A 17,968-nucleotide genomic window follows, 5' to 3' on the forward strand; every position below is an offset into this window, starting at 1 on the left:
TATGAGATATCCCATCCATTAGAAAATAAGCTTGTGCATCGTTTGTACCCCTGGAATTTTAATTAGGTCATTATGACTATGTTCAATTTTTTTGACAATAAACAAGTTGAAGATAGATGCATGCTTTGTGACCCATTGGTAAAACCAATGGATTTAAGATGGCATTTTGTATAAATTTTGATTTGAGTGTGGAAAGGAAAGGGAGGGAAAGGAAGCTGAATTCAAATTATTTTTGAATGTTGTTTACATTTCTGAAATCATATTTAACAATCTTAATTACTTGCATGCCAAAAGAAGAATGGTTCATTTTTTTAATGCAGATCAAGGTCCCAAGTAATAATTATGTTTCTGCTTATTGGCAGCAACAGGTTCGAAAGCAAGGGGCTCAATTCTTCACACTCCTCACACCCATCCCATCCTCCCACTGCTTAGTTTGAGTAGTACCTTAATCAGTGGTTAACTACATATATTAAACTTGTCAAGGACACAAGTGTTTAAGGAGGGGATCCTTTTACATGAATCACCCAGACTATTATCATCAAGGCTTGGCTTTTGGGTTTTAAAACTGTCAAAGTCTGGGTCAGTTGCACTCTATCTCATAGGTGTCCCACTGCCTGCAATTGTATTTCAATTGGCTGTCTATGCAGACGGGTTCAACTGGCAGCTGATTGTCTTGCTAAATCCCCCAAACCCTAGACTTGCAAACAAGTTGTCTCTATCTCTGAAATCGGTAAGTTTTGGGCATGCCAGATGTGAGTTTTTATTTTACTTCCTCAACCACTTGAAAACTTGTCTCTGGCCTAGCATCTATTCATTTTCCCAAGTTCAAGAGGTTGACAAGCTTTGCTCCTTATTTCTGAACCCTTCAAGATCACCATTCAATCTGTGGAGCAGGACAAGATGCTATATGCTCACACTTCCAAAATATTGACCGTAGAATGTGGAAGCACTGGGATTCTCCACCTTCAGGAAGAGGACAACTCTCTAACATCCTCACCAGCAATCCTTTTTGAGGATCTGCAAATCATCCTATGTCATTTCAGTCAAATTTGTCATCTGTGTAAAAGTACAACCGGATGAAACAGTTCTCCAGTCTTCGAAGCAAAGCATGTGGACACTCAACCAGACATAACACACATACAAACAAATAATGCATATGCAGGACAAGAACATTATCTGTATATATAAATAAATATTGTTTTATACAGATGAGTCTTGGGTGGTTAATGTGAGCCATTTCTTTGGTTGTTCAGCGTTCTTACTGCCCATGGGGAGAAAGCTATTCCACACCCTGCTGGTTCTGGCATTAATACTCCTGTAACTCTTCCCTGATGGGAGCAGATGAAATATGCTGTGAACAAGGTGGAAGGGTCCTCAATAATTTTTATGTGCCATCTTCAGACAATGATCCTGATAGATCATGTTGGTGGGGAGGGAGATGCCACTGATCCTCTCTACCACTCTTCTGGTCCTTGGATTGACCTCTGCTCCATTTCTCTGCAGCAACTGGACCATACTGCGATGCAGTCAGCCAGGACACTTTCAATAAGAGTTCCTATAGAAGGTTTACATGATGGTGGTTGACATAACTCTCTGCGACAGAACGATTGCAGACAGCGCAGCTTCTCTGTTCTTGAACATGGACATCTTAGCTGTCACCTAGCCGGAGTGTCGGGCCAGCCACTAACTTTGGTAGGAGCTGACAAGCTTCCTCTGTACTTCTGAAATGAATACATTTCATGGCAGTGAGTTGGTGTGGTGGAAATGAATGGGCCCAGACCTGCTGGCTATGTGGCAGCACTTCAAGATCCACAAGAAGGGGCAGTATCACTTTTATTTACAAGAAGAGAGAGGAGAGTATGAACATCAGGAGTTGATGACCCACTCTGCTGTTGAATGGGGATTACACGATCCAAGGTTATCACCAATCTGATTGTTCTGGAAGAGATAATGCATCCAGATCAGACCTGCACTGTGCTTGCAGGAATATCTCTGACCTCCTCCCACTCTCAGGGTAAAATTGCCTATGTATGGGATGGGGGTCGCACACTTACCTGGTCAGCTTGGGGCCAGGAGGATACCTTTGACAGAAATAGCACATGTAAATGAAGGAAATGGGCTTTGGAGAGAGAATCGGGAATTTGATCCAGGTGATCCACTTGGAGACCAGGAGTGAAACTTGAATTAATGAGTGCGAAACAGCATTCCCATCAAGTCTGGAGTTAGACAAAGTTGCTTACACTCCTGTCTAGATCATGTTCTGCATAGAACCCTTTGCTGAATCAATTTATGGATGCAAGAGTATTTGGGCAATGAGGGCACTTAGATCAAATACTCTATACATGGATGAACTGATTATCTACTTGAACTTGTGATCAGTCTGCTGATTGATCAGCACCTATGAACAGTTTGAGTTGTCCTTGGAGCCAGAGTCGCATACAAGAAAAGAGAAGACATGCTGTTTGGTAAATGGCCTGACAGATCCTTGGTCTCCTTCACTGTCATTTCAGACAATCTGAAAGAGCTGAGGATCCAATTCAGAGAAGCCAAGGTGTGTGGCAAAAATTGGCTGGAGCTGATGGGCAAAGCCAAATATTAATTGGGAACATAGGATCAAAATTTGCTCTTCGGCAGGCGAGAGCATGATTATCAGATACAAAGTGCTCGGTATTGCTGGATCTGGTGCAGGTGTGGCCCATGCCCAAGTCCTCTGCCAAGGCAGTTGTCCAGCCATATTCCATTTGATATGTGGATCAGAGATGGAGACTGTCCAACGTCTACAATGCGCAACTGCCTGGAAAGGGGGAGAAGTGTACCCAATGTTGCACTCACTGTGATAGCCACCTTTTTGGGTGTGGCTGTATCAAGCTGTGTGCAGAATCAAAGTACGCAAACACCAAGCATCATTGTGCACTGATGATTTTTTTTCCCCAAAAAATATACTTGATTCACAATAAACTATTTACAATACAAGAAATCTGTTCAAAACCTTTTGCATTCATGGTGTTAATCATATCAATGCATTCTTATCAATGGACATTTTGTATTGTTCTCTCAATTATTTTGTTACCACCACTTGTCATTTCTGCACATTGTCATTACACAGACCTCGTCTAGAATAAAAAAAAATTAAAATAGGAGGAGTTCCAGTCTTATTACACTCATGTCAGTCACATTGATACATTCTCATCAATGTACATTGTTGCATTTGTTCTCTCAGTGCCCCATTACCACCACTGTGCCACTTTGCCATTTCTCTCCCCCCCCCCCCTGTTGGTTGAGGGAGCTTTCCCTTCCTGTTAACCCCTCAGTACCCAGTAATGGGAGGGTTTTAGACTGATCCTTCCCCCCCCCCCCCCCCCCACACAGTGCCCTCATGTTGGCTGCTCCAAACCTCTGCATGTCCCTCAGCATGTACTCCTGCAGCCTGGAATGTGCCAGTTGGCAGCATTCCTGGATTGACATCTCAGTATGCTGTTAGTTTCAGGCAGACCAAAGTGTCTTTCACTAAGATGTCAGACTCTGTTTGTCCCAGGAACAGCCCATAGATCAGAGAATCCTTTGTCACATTACTGCTGAGGATGAATTGTGACAAGGATCCCTGCACCCATCTTCACATGCACTTTCCACCACAGCTGTCCTGAAGACAAAATGTGTGGAGGGTGATGTTCCACTTGTACAAGAAAGATCTCACTGGGAGGGCTCCTTTCACCATCAGCCAGGCAGTGCTTGTTTGTGAACCCTGATGATGAGGCATTCCGTCAGATGACCTTGACATCTTCTCAAGCAACCATCTCAACAGATACATTGAGTCCTCATCTTGTAGTTTCTGCAGGATGTTACATGCTGACCACTGCTTGATGGCCTTGTAGTCGAAGGTGTCCTGTAAAACTTTCCACAAAGGATAGGTAGTGTGGCAAAGTCCAACCAACTGGGACATTGTGCAGCACTAGGGCCAGGCCTAACCTTTGCAATACCTGGGAAAGGCAGAACTTCACTTGGTGCCATCACACTTTGTTTCCACGCATCATGATGACCATGTTGGGTATACCCTTGCCCCCATTTTCTAGCCATGCACATGGCGCTTCTTCATTTTGGACATCCATACAATTCGGAAAACTGTTCTGGAAACTGCCAGGGCAGAGGTGTGGTGAATGGGCCACACCTGCACCACATACAGCAGTACCATGAGCACATTGCACCTGATGATCAGTTTCTTTCCTGTTATTGAGAATGAACGTCATGGCAACAGACCCAATTTTTGGTGGCCTTTGTGATCCACTCCAACTAATTCTTATTGCATGCCTCAGCCCCTCCAAGCCAGATCCCTAGCACCCTCAGGTAGTCAGATCTTACAGTGAATGAGGTTAGGGCTGTGGACTGATGTTTTTTTCTTTTTCAATCTTTTTATTAACACTTCATAATATACATAGCAGAAGGGGAATATAATTAACACAATTAAAATGGTACATCCAAGTCTACAAGTGTGCACTGATGTTCTACCTGTCGCAAAGGATAGGCCTGGCCTTGTTTCTATACAATGTTCCATTCAGATGGGCTTGGCCACACTGCTCATCCTTTATAGAAAGTCCCTTCACTAAAAAACCTTTTAACCATAAGTCCATCAGCCACAATATGCTGCTCACCTGGTGGAAGGAAGGAAATGATGGGAGCAAATCGATTAAAGCTATTTGGCAGAATGTCTCGTTGTCAGAGCCCAACAATGGGTATTGAGGCCTCCCTTGATGGGCAGAGAGAGGGATCCTCACAACCAAATCCTTCCTGCATCTTCAGAGTCTCAACGCCAACCACGCCATCCTTGAGGCTTTGCGATGAAGACTAGTCTGTCATCAAGCTCGTTGTGGACAGTATGCTTGCAAAGAAGAACTGGAAAAGGATGCAAGAGCCCTTGTTAATGCCCTTCTCAAGCAGTTATCTCTGGGCTGTTCACAGGAATGCATAGTATAATTTAGTTCTGCAAGAAAATGTTCAACTCTCTCCTAAACGTGCAAGTCTTCCAGTGCAATGAGATGTCGGTGGATGGTGCTGTCTGAGACATTCTGAACTCCGAATTGGTGCGAAAGGGATACAGTGGTGATTGATATAACCGATGCAAATACTTTGAAGGGCTGAGGTCTAAGGCTGGGATGGGTGGGTGAGCAGGGGATGGGGGAGGTGGTGACTGTGTCTTGGGTAATGCATGGCAAATGGGTGGGTAATGCATGGGTATATTTTTCAAAGAGGCTGTTTTGCATTGGTGTTTTGTATATTAATGGAATGACATTGCAAATGTATTGGTTTGACAACACAATGTATAGACTAGACAATGTTATGAATGTAAAGAACAAAATGTACCATTTTCTATATATTTTTTAAACTTTATTTAACATATAGGATTACATTAAAAAAAATTAAGAATAAAATAATAAAATTACAATACAGTATCAGTAATCTAAATAAACTATACCCTCCCCAATAATTATTACACATTAATAACCCAACTCAAATTAGTCCAACCCCCCCTTCCCCCAAAATAAAGAGTGAAGAATTAATAAAGTTAATAATATATGTGAGAAAAAAAACCCACTTACAAAAAAAAACAAAAATATAACCGATTAAAATACTAACAAAAAGAAAAGTAATTAATACTAAGATATCAGACTTAAAAAATATATTTAAATCAAACTTAAATGCATATATTTAACAAACGGAGTTAAGATGATACATATATTGAACACAAACTTAATATAAAAAATTAGTAAAGTTAGTAACATTATCTATCAAAAATTCTTAAACAATAATCAATTCTTTAAAAAAATTGTAGCATGAAAAAGATGAAAAAAAAACTTTCTCTATAGAGATAAACCTTCACCAAATATCAACTAACTTCACATCTATCATCATATTAGTCACATAAACCACCATCTTAAAACAAAATTCAAACCTCATTAAGCACATTTTTTATATATTTGAATAAATTTCATTTTTGAAAAAAAATCTCGAAAGCTGGTGGAAAAATGCGTTCAGTTTCCATGCAACCAGTCGATCATTTAGAGGAAGGATCTGCTGCATTAACGCAGGCTTGCATCGTATATAAAAATGAAGGAATAAATGTGTGACAAACGTATTTTTAATGATATTCGATATCCTGTCAGCAGGAAATAAGAGGGGATCTAGTTAATCAATTGTAAGTTAAGTGCAGTTAGCTGAAGGCATACTTATTGAGTGCAATGAAAATTGAGGCTGGAATGTAGCAATGAATGAATGGATAATTGGAAGCTTACTAACAACTAGCTGCTGGGTTTTTAAAAAAAATCACTTGATTGCCTCAGGCATAGTGGTTCCCTTATACCTCCTGTTGATTTCTCTTCTGACAGGAGATAGAGTAGACAGCATTGTTCAGGCTTGTCATGTTTTAGATTCTTTGACCCTGATCTGAAAGAGTGTCAGAGGTTCTGCATTAAGTTTCATTGTATATTTAGTCCTGGTAATGCCTCTACATTTGACATGTGTCCATGTGCCTACCATGTTTTCAAGTCTGTAAACCTAACCCTGTAATCTCTAGTGTTAATTTTCCCAAGATGTATCTGAATTCCTCCTGATCGGACCTTGATTACCCTTAATTTTGCCACAGGCCTCTCTACCATGGTTCAGTGAGCCATTATGAACCACCAGAATTCCCTTAGCCTCTTCAAATATTTTCTCTTTAATTCTCTCATTAAAACCTACCAACCATCTTGTCATCAATATTTTCTTTTCATATGGGTTGGTATTATTTTCTATTTAATAAATTCCTTTGAAATGGTTGCAGATGATTTATTGCTTTTTATTTCAAATGCAGAAGTTCTTTACCAAATATATTAACTATGTTCACTCAGTTTGGACAATTTTCAGGAGATAAAATAAATTTACGTAAGAGTGAGCATTTACCTTTAAAAGGATCTCTTTCTTTCTATTCTAAATTTCTGTTTAAAATAGTTCATGATCAGTTTTAATATTTTGGAATCACTATTACAAAAAGTTATAAGAATCTTATATAAAAAAAAAATGTCATAGCATTACTTAATCAGCTTAAAATATTATTTTCGAGATGGCCCACCACTTTTGATTACATTGACTGGATGTATTAATTTGATTAAAATGAATATTCTCCTAAATTTTTGGGTTTCTTTTTTCAAGCCTTAACAATTTTTATTCCTAAATCCTTTTGTAATTCATTGGATTTGTATGGCAGGGAAAGCGTATCCATCAAATCATTCAGGGTTTTCCCTAAACAGAAACCTTGGATGAACAATGAAATCAGGAACCTGCTGAGAGCCAGGTCACAGGCATTTAAGTCCGGTGATCCAGATCAATGTAGAAGGAGCAGGTATATCCTACGGAAAGCTATGTCCTGGCCAAAATGGAGATTTCGAATGAAAATGGAAACGGCCAACAGCTGTAGCAGAGTCTAAATTACATAATCTGCTACAAAGCAAAATCTGACGCAGATCAATTTGACCACAGTAACAGAGAAGAACCACCCATCAACACCACACATCCCTGAATATCCTTTTCTGACTGTATCCAAGGATGACATGTGCTGCCTTCAGGAGAGTGAATCCGTGGAAAGCATCCAGACTGGATGGAGTACCTGGCCAAGTATTAAAAATCTGGGCTGACCAACCTATTCATGGATATCTTCAGCTTCGCACTCTGGCGGAATGTGGTACCCATCTGTTTCAAAGCAGGCGTCAATTATACCAGTTCCCAAGAAATGTGTAGTAACCTTCCTTAATGACTATCATCCACAATCATACCAGTTCCCAAGAAGAGTGTAGTAACCTTCCTTAATGACTATCATCCACAATCATACCAGTTCCCAAGAAGAGTGTAGTAACCTTCCTTAATGACTATCATCCACAATCATACCAGTTCCCAAGAAGAGTGTAGTAACCTTCCTTAATGACTATCATCCACAATCATACCAGTTCCCAAGAAGAGTGTAGTAACCTTCCTTAATGACTATCATCCACAATCATACCAGTTCCCAAGAAGAGTGTAGTAACCTTCCTTAATGACTATCATCCACAATCATACCAGTTCCCAAGAAGAGTGTAGTAACCTTCCTTAATGACTATCATCCACAGTGATGAAGTGTTTTGAAAAGTTGGTGTTGAAGCAGCATCATAGATATGTTCCAGTTCACCTATTGTAGCAGCTGGTCTACAGTGGATGCCATCTCACTGGGTCTACACAAAGCCATAGAATATCTGGACATCAAAGATGTATTTATCAGGATCCTATTTATCAAGTACAGTTTGGCATTTAACACCATCATCTCCTCAAAAATAATCAGCAAACTCCTGGACCTGGGACTCAGCACCCCAATGTAATTAGATCATGGATTTCCTCGCCTCCAGATCACAATTAATGAGATTTGGTAAGAATATCTCCTTTACAATCTCGATCAGTACCAGAGTATCAAAGGGTTGTATTCTTACTCATGTTCTACTCACTTCACACCTACAACTGTGTGGCTCAGTACAACAATAACATTGTCTACAAATTTGCCAACAATACTATGGTAGTGAGTTGTATAAAGGAAGGTGATAGAGGATTGACTGAATGGTGCACCAACAGCAACCTTGCATTCAATGTCACCAAAACCAAAGAGCTGATTTTAAATGTAATTTTTTTTAAAATTAGGCATACAGCATGGTAACAGGCCATTTCAGCCCAAAGGTCCATGCCACCTAATTTACACCCAATTAACCTTTCAAGTGATGGGAGGAAACAGAAGCCCCTTCAGGGAAAGCCCATGCAAACTTGGGGAGAACCTATAAACTTACAGACAGTGCGGGATTCGAACCCTAGTCCCTAATGCTGTAACTGCTACGCCAACAGTGTCACTAATTGTTGACTTCAGGATGGCAAAACCCGAAGTATGTGATCCAGTGATTATTGGTGGTGGTGGGGGGTGGGGGGGGGGAAGAGTGTAAGAGATGGAAAGGATGTGCAAATTTAAGTTCTTGTGAGTCATTATCGCTGAGGATCTTTCCTGGACGTAACACACTAATGGCGTCATGAACAAAGCATCCCAACACCTCTACTTCCTCAGGAGTTTGCGAAAGTTTGATATGACACCTGAAACCTTGGAAAATTTTTACAGAAGTGTCATGGAAAGTGTGTATCATAGCTTGGTATGGGGGCACCAATACCTTTCGAGTGGAAAGCCCTGCAAAAGGTAATGGTCACAGCCCAATATTTCATAGGTAAAATTCTCCCCACCATTGAGAACATCTACATGGTATTCTGCCGTTGGAGGATCCTCACTACTCTGCACATGCTCTGTTCTCACTGCTGTCTTCAGGAAAGAGGTATAGGTACCACAAGACTGGCACCACCAGGTTCAGAAACAGCTACTACCCCTCCACCATAAGACTTCTCAATGGCAAACTCAATCAGGTACTCATTTAAAGACTCTTACTTGTGCACTTAATTATATAATTTTCAAAAAAAAATTCTACCTGTATTGCAGTTTGTTTGCATTTCTTATCTGTTTACAGTTCTTTATATGTGTCATGGGCTCTTTATACGTTCTTTGTACGTGAGTTATGTGTTCTTTATACGTGAGCAGGAAAGGGCTTTGGCAAATACTAGAGCGCATCGGATGTCCCCCAAAGTTCCTCAACATGATTATCCAACTGCACGAAAACCAACAAGGTCGGGTCAGATACAGCAATGAGCTCTCTGAACCCTTCTCCATTAGCAATGGCGTGAAGCAAGGCTGTGTTCTCGCACCAACCCTCTTTTCAATCTTCTTCAGCATGATGCTGAACCAAGCCATGAAAGACCCCAACAATGAAGACGCTGTTTACATCCGGTACCGCACGGATGGCAGTCTCTTCAATCTGAGGCGCCTGCAAGCTCACACCAAGACACAAGAGAAACTTGTCCGTGAACTACTCTTTGCAGACGATGCCGCTTTAGTTGCCCATTCAGAGCCAGCTCTTCAGCGCTTGACGTCCTGCTTTGCGGAAACTGCCAAAATGTTTGGCCTGGAAGTCAGCCTGAAGAAAACTGAGGTCCTCCATCAGCCAGCTCCCCACCATGACTACCAGCCCCCCCACATCTCCATCGGGCACACAAAACTCAAAACGGTCAACCAGTTTACCTATCTCGGCTGCACCATTTCATCAGATGCAAGGATCGACAATGAGATAGACAACAGACTCGCCAAGGCAAATAGCGCCTTTGGAAGACTACACAAAAGAGTCTGTAAAAACAACCAACTGAAAAACCTCACAGAGCCGTTGTCATACCCACACTCCTGTTCGGCTCCGAATCATGGGTCCTCTACCGGCACCACCTACGGCTCCTAGAACGCTTCCACCAGCGTTGTCTCCGCTCCATCCTCAACATCCATTGGAGCGCTTACATCCCTAACGTCGAAGTACTCGAGATGGCAGAGGTCGACAGCATCGAGTCCACGCTGCTGAAGATCCAGCTGCGCTGGATGGGTCACGTCTCCAGAATGGAGGACCATCGCCTTCCCAAGATCGTGTTATATGGCGAGCTCTCCACTGGCCACCGTGACAGAGGTGCACCAAAGAAAAGGTACAAGGACTGCCTAAAGAAATCTCTTGGTGCCTGCCACATTGACCACCGCCAGTGGGCTGATAACGCCTCAAACCGTGCATCTTGGCGCCTCACAGTTTGGCGGGCAGCAACCTCCTTTGAAGAAGACCGCAGAGCCCACCTCACTGACAAAAGGCAAAGGAGGAAAAACCCAACACCAACCCCAACCAACCAATTTTCCCCTGCAACCGCTGCAATCGTGTCTGCCTGTCCCGCATCGGACTTGTCAGCCACAAACGAGCGGCGTGGACTTTTTACCCCCTCCATAAATCTTCATCCGCGAAGCCAAGCCAAAGAAAGATATGTGTACATTGTGTACAGTTTTTATTTGCATAACCAATAAGTGGTAATTATTGCCTCTCCTGAAGGAAAAAGTGTCTCAGGGTTGTATGTGATGTCATGTATGTACTCTGACAATACATCTGAAATCTGAAGTAGAGCCCTAGCCAATGTTATGTGCAGTACTTTTATTTTGGGGGGGGGAACTAAGGTGGTGGTCTCCGAACATCAGTCTTGACCGTCTTGAATCCATTTAGACAGGTTGCTTTGCAATTTTGCTAAAACAGACCTCATGCCTTGAAGTCTGACTAGTTTTATGGAGACATGCAGCGCAGAAACAGGCTTTTCTGCCCATCAATCACATATTTTACACATCTTTTGACATTGGCCTAAAATGGACAATTTAAAAATAACTTGCAATTCATTTTTTTTTCCTCAGATGGCAGCATGTACATTTTATTTTATTCTCTCCACACTCTCCAACTCCACTCCCAGATTCTGCCACTCACTTGCATGTAAGTGATAGTTATAAGTGCCAGTTAACCTACCAATTTTTGTATCTTTGGTGCGTGGGATGAAAAAAAAAGAGCAGCGGGAGGAATTCCACAAGGGGAATGTGCGAACTCCACAAATACATCAGCTGAAATCAGGAATGAATCTGTTTTCTGGCAGTTGAGGCAGTGACTTGTCCACCTGCACCACTGTGTTCCCTGCATCATTCACATCCAAATAGCCTGAAACTTTTAAGTTAATGCCCAGTGCATGACAGAACCAGAAGTAATTCTGCATTATTTCTGAATCAAGCAACGAGTACACGTTCAAGTTTATTGTCACGTTTCCAACATACAATAAAGGACTTGTTTTGATCAAACTGATGAGGTAGAGAAGTTTATTAGAAAACCAATCAAAATGTGTATTATGATAGTCCTGAGTAATCAAGTCAGTACATTATGGCATTCAGAAACCTGTTTTTTAATCTATTAAATGACCAAGTGATAGGTGGAATTCTTTTCTGTTATCTTACCCCTCAACCTCTCTATTACTCTTTTGTGGTCTTTGCCCTATTGGAAATGCTTGATCACCAAAACCTTTGCCACCTATCTCTCGACTCCCACCACATATTAACTCCATGAAATAACCAAGCTGTGTTCTTGGTTTGACAGAATGCCTGTGTTTAAAATACCCGATATTGCCTTTAAATCCTTCCATGGTTTTGTACCTCCCTATTTCTGTAATCTCATCCAGTTCACAAATCATTTGGACTTAATTTCTGACATCTTGCGCATCTTCAATTTTTTTTTACATCTAGAGATGCAGCAGGCCCTTCTAGCCCATGATGCACAAAGACACCAGTTAATGTACAAACCCTCCTCCATTTTTGGAGAGTGGAATGAAACTGGATCACCTGGAAGAAACCCATGTGGACACTGGAAGAACTCCTTACAGGTTCAAACCCGGGTTGCAGGCGCTGATGTAGCATTGCACTAATCACTATGTGATTAGTTGCACAACTATTTAAACTTGTTAGGTTTTAAAGTTCTCAAAAGCACAATGAAACCATTTAGTTCACCAAGTTCATATTGCTTTGCTAAAGCAATTCAATCAGCCTTAACCAAGCGATCTGATGTATCCTTGCATACTGAATCTCTAATCTTGTCTGATAATGTTTCTGTTGAGCACCTCTGGCTTTTGACTACATTAAATATGCCATATAGATACAATTTTGTTCAGTTGGAGTCTTTGTGTACCTCAAGTTCCAAGCTTTCAGCCCATTAAATGGTCATGTTGTACACCAAACTTAATTTTGAAAGGTCTCTCCTTCAGGCTTGTTAGTTTATTTTCCCAGTAGCCTAGTGATGCCAAATAATTAATGTAGACTTGGTACTGGAAATGCATCATCCAGCTTTAAGACGGTCTAGTTTTGGATCATTGCCAGGGGCATGTTGGGAGGTCTATTGTAGTGTAGTAATTGGTGATATTCCCAAATGAATATAACAACTAGAAAATGTCCAGTCATGTTTCACAATCACAGTGCAAGTAATTTTTGTTGAAATACCACTGCATCTATAAGCACGTTTGAAATAGATTTGAAATTTCAAGGGCGTTTTTCTAGATTTTAAGTGTCTCTTTTGCTTCCTTTGCAACTTCTGATTTTTCTAATGTTCACTACTTCAGAGCCTTATTCTCTTCAATGCCAGAAGATCAATTTAAAACTTTATGGTCAATAAAGTCAGGTATCAAACTAGCTAAAGAACATTGTGGAAGTAAAACAGGAATGTCTGCAAACACTGTGGTTGAAGTAAAAACCCAATGCTCGAGAAACCTAGCTGGCCAAACAGTGTTCTTTATGTAACAAAGATAAAAGCCCCTTTTACACAGAGATCCCATAATACTGCCATAAAGAAGACCCGTCATTAGCTGACTTTTTTTTACACTGAACCAAACAATGGTGGCATTTTGTCATTTTACAAAGCGTGTCAGCATTCCAGAAGCAAAAGAGGAGTGGTGTTTATCGCAACAGCATCACCGTCTAGTGTGATGGCTCATCCTTTTTACAAAGATGTTGATGCAGTGCTGGGACTACCTCCACTCTTGGCTTAAAGGTCAACCCCCCCCCCCCCCCCACCCAAACCCCAATTCTGTGTTTGTACCTTTTAAGCAGAACAGCATGTCACAATAAAGGTGCAATGTTCCCACCTTCAAGAGGCTGTGTATAAGGGGATAGTGATAGATAACTAACGTTTCAGACTTGAGCCTTTCATCAAAGTAAGGGTTTAGGGATTAAGCTTGAAACGTTGGGTATGTATCTTTATCTTTGCTACATAAAATACACTGTTTGACTAGGTGAGTTTCTCCAGCATTGTACCTTTAACAGAAAACATTGTAGGAATGTGTAGCAGCAATAGTAAAACATTTTTGACAATGTTTAACAGTTGAGAGTTATGAGAATTTGGAGTCTCATGATATGATTACGTTTTAAGTGGTTTCCTTGCTTCTGCCTTTCCCACTGATGACAATACCATTAAATAAAAGTAGCAAGTTGAATTTAGTAGCACTTTTTAATGTAGCGCAAAAATGCAGAATCTCACAAAGACCCACATTGTTGACATTTCCACTATAGACTATGGATGACTTAACATCAAACTTGGTTGCCATTAAATAATTGTCCTGGTTCAGAAATTAATAAACTGTCTGGTAACAACTTCTGTTCAGCAATCATAAATCAAGAGCAGGCTATGAATGAAAAGTGGGAAAAGTTGTAATATGATGGATTACTCATGGAAAATCCAATTTCTACCTTGCATACCGAAGTCATAGAGAGTATTGTTAAAGAAAATGGCACCAAGCCACATATCAAGTCAGAAGATGAGAAGCCTGATAGGTTAATGTTTATGGATCTGGTGACAAGTGGCATGCAAGGTACCTTTATATATCTAGGCCTGTGACTAGTGGTTAAAAATGTCTCCATTGATGCTGCATGACCTGTTTCTTCAGCACTTTTGTGAACTGCACTCGCGTTTTAAAGCTTTAGCAAGAACACACCATTGGTGTATTCAGCTGGAACAATAAAATATGGAATGGAAGATTAAAATCTTGCTTTCAATATAGTTCTTTGTTTGAATCTACCTGTGGTGAATGTCAAATTTTAGAACCTGCAACAAGGTGAAAAAGGCTTACAGTGAAAACTCTTTCTATATGAAGGCCTTATCAAACTGCAGATTACTTAGTGTTTGGATCTGCAAAGTTGATGTTTAAATATGTGAAAGATGTGTTGTTGCTTGTTTTAAGTGGGAAACTCTGACCATAGTTTTACCATCATTATAAGCGCAACATTTAAACTTTTGTGCTATATTGTTAATTTGTGTTAAACTGAAAGGGACATTTTCTCCCATCTGAAACACCTTCAGGTTAAATTGTATCAAAAAACAAATCGTGTCAGGATTGTGCCTTGTTTTTGAACATGCACTTTACACCAAGGAGAAAGATGCATCAGTTTTGAGAAATTATCATTATAATCTGAATCATGTTCAAGCAGTCTGACAGAATTTTGAAGTGGGGTGACTATAATGTGCTCACCTTGTAACTGGATCCTAGATTTCCTAACTGGAAGATCACAGCACCGTCACGCTGGACACTGGCGCACCACATGGCTGTGTAATCAGCCCGCTCCTGTTCATGCTACTGACATACAACTGCATTGCCAGATCCAGCTCTAACAGTGTCATCAAGTTTGCAGATGACACAATGGTAGTTGGCGTCATAACCAACAACGATGAGATGGAAAATCTCGTGAAATGATGCGAGAATAAAAACTGAGTCTTCACATGGACAAGACTAAGGAGATGGTTGTGGACTTCAGGAGAACCAGGAATGGGCATCCTCCACTACGCATCAACAATTGTGTAGTAGAGAGAGTGGAGAGCACAAAGTTCCTTGGAGTTTACTTAACTAGTGACCTATAATGAACATTCAACATCTCCTCAGTTGTCAGGAAGGTGCATCAGCGACTGCACTTCCTGAGAAGACTGAAGCGGGGAAGGCTACCGGCCACCATTACGTCAACCTTCTATAGGTGCACTATCGAGGGTGTCCTGGCTGGCTGTATCACTGTGTGTTATGGTTGCTGCAGAGAAATGGATCGGAGGTCAAACCACAGAACCATAAGAATAGCAGTGAAGATCACTGGAGTCTCCCTCCCCTCCATCGACATGATCTATTGGGATCATTGTCTGAAGAGGACACAAAATATCATTGAGTGCGCCTTCCACCTGCACATGGCATCTTTCAGCTGCTCCTGTTGGGAAAGAGATACAGGAGCATCAGAGATAATGCCACCAGACTGAAGAATAGCTTCTTCCCATGGCCAGTGAGAATACTGAACGACCAAACTAACTGCTGTCACTAACCATCCAAGACTCTCATATTAATGAAACAATATTTATTTATTTGTTTGTATCGATGCGATCCTTGTTCTGCATATGTACTATTTGTATGTGTGTTGTGTCTGGTTGTTTGCGTGTATTGTACTGAGGAGAGAAGAATGTTGATTTGCCAGGTTTTACTTGTACAATCAGATGACAATAAACTTGACTTGACGTGTAACAGTTTTTCTCTACATGGTCTAAATTGAATTAATATGACTGTAATATAGATGTCTTTTTTAAATGTGTTTTCTGGAAAATGTGTAAAATCAGGGTCACATCCTTTAGGTAAGTGAAAATTAGTTGATGTTTCTTTGGTGAAAGAGTGGAGAATAATTCAGAATTTCTAAGCTTAATGTCTGTGGATGTTCGGTTATCAATTGCATTCAAAACCCAAGCTCAATAGTTATTTGAGAATAGAGGAAGCAAAGAATATTGGAACAGTGGAGGAAAACAGTGTTCCAGTGAAAGATCAGCCATTATCTTGTTGAATGAGCCAAATACTTGACTCAGACTCCATGTTCTTGTGTTCAACTGATTGAGTTTGTTTTTTGAAAATCTATTCTCTCGGGATGTGAGAGCAATTTCATGATGGCAAGAGGAAGTTAATTAAATATGTTGAGTAGCAAATGATTGATCCTTGGTCTCTGCATTCATGCTGCTTCAAAGTTTGATTCTGTGCAATGTTATGTGATTGTATTCTTAAGATTTATAATTATAATTTAACACTGCTTGAGTTTCCCTGCTAGATTATTGTATAACTGCATGTTGTAATGTGGTGTTTTGAGTTTCTGTGTTTTCTTTTGCTCAGGATTTTAAGTTTGCTGCGTCTTCTATTCCGAAATATTCGTTTGACTCCAGCATGCCGTTGAATAAGACAGCAAGACCTTTTGGTGTTACATCTACGCAAAGTTCAAATTCAGGGACACCAGTAAAGTCAGTGAGCTACAAACCTGTTTCATTACATACACCACCTTCTGCTTTGCCTAGCACTGCACCTACCACCCAGATGCAACTAAAATATGGCTCGGCCACAGATAAACGCAACTCGAGTGCACTCACGCTGCAGCATCGGAATGGGTATGTTAAAACATGCTTTCAAATCTTTCTATGAAATGCAGTCCCAATAAATCACAGCATCAAAGTAGCTAAAGAGGAAGATCTACTGCTAAGTTCATGATCGTTGAGTGACTTATTCAAAGCAATTTAATATTGAGGGAATGGTATGTTGTCTTCTTGGTCATTTCCCTTGGGTGGATAGAGCTCTTTAAGTCAAGCTGTTGTAGATGAAATGTTAAGTACAACTAACTAGGGTTAAAACAATGATTTTAGTAGGGGAATTTCCTCTCTTAACTGAGCACTGACTTTATGAAAGCTCATTTTAAAAAAAACATTTGTTTGCATTTTGTGTATAAATTAAAACTTGGATTGAAATTCCTTTTGCATGGTGCATGATAGTTCAAACATTTTTAGTTAAAAATTCAATTGTCTTGAAAGCTGTGCCTTTTAATGATATGAACAAAATGTTTTCCCTATTCACTGCCTTGTGGAACTTCACAATTTGCTTCTGCTCTAATCAAAGCCATTTGAGAAATGTTTTTGGTAGTTTAATTCACTAACTGTGCTTTTATATTTAGAATATTTGGATTTTAAAATGATAAAAAAAGTCTCCAGTTGAATTATGTTCCCTTGGAGAATTATTTGTTGTACTTTAATCACATTGGGCAGATATAGTTTTATAATGATCAACTTTAAATTTGTATTTCTGGCTGATTATTCCATGATATTCTTGGTTAAGTGTGTGTGCAGTATGGCAGTGGATTACTGTTTGGGAACTGTGGATTGGTTATAGATACATGTGTGTCAGGTTGTGCCTTCCTTTTAAATAAATTGTTGATGAGCCCACAGGTCAGCATCAGATTGTAATGTATGCATTGATGTGTGCCCATGCAGGCCCATACTTGGAAAAGCATATACATATCCCTGTACCTATATTGGGCCTTATGAATGCTTATCTAGTCCTCTGGTTAGCAAGATGGTCCTGCTTGACAGGAAGATGTATGAATGTGTAAATTTGCTGATATGGTTCTATGTCACTGTGAAACACTAAATTAGAATTTTGATAAATTTTAAAACTAAATGTGGGC

At 40.4% G+C, this 17,968-nt stretch overlaps 1 protein-coding gene across 4 annotated transcripts in view; it reads left to right on the forward strand.

Annotated features, from left to right (window-relative positions):
• The window catches only part of pdlim7 (PDZ and LIM domain 7), a 129,611-nt gene that overhangs the window by 51,068 nt on the left and 60,575 nt on the right, over positions 1-17,968 (forward strand). For 3 of the 4 annotated variants that reach the window (XM_069898674.1, XM_069898677.1, XM_069898675.1), the window contains exon 4: positions 16,633-16,901. In XM_069898674.1, the coding sequence (XP_069754775.1) occupies positions 16,633-16,901 (269 nt within the window). The remainder of the gene's footprint in view (positions 1-16,632; positions 16,902-17,968) is intronic. The other variant, XM_069898676.1, reaches the window with a different exon arrangement.

This window comes from Narcine bancroftii, chromosome 9 (assembly GCF_036971445.1).
Source record: "Narcine bancroftii isolate sNarBan1 chromosome 9, sNarBan1.hap1, whole genome shotgun sequence".
Classification (NCBI taxonomy): Eukaryota; Metazoa; Chordata; class Chondrichthyes; order Torpediniformes; family Narcinidae; genus Narcine; species Narcine bancroftii.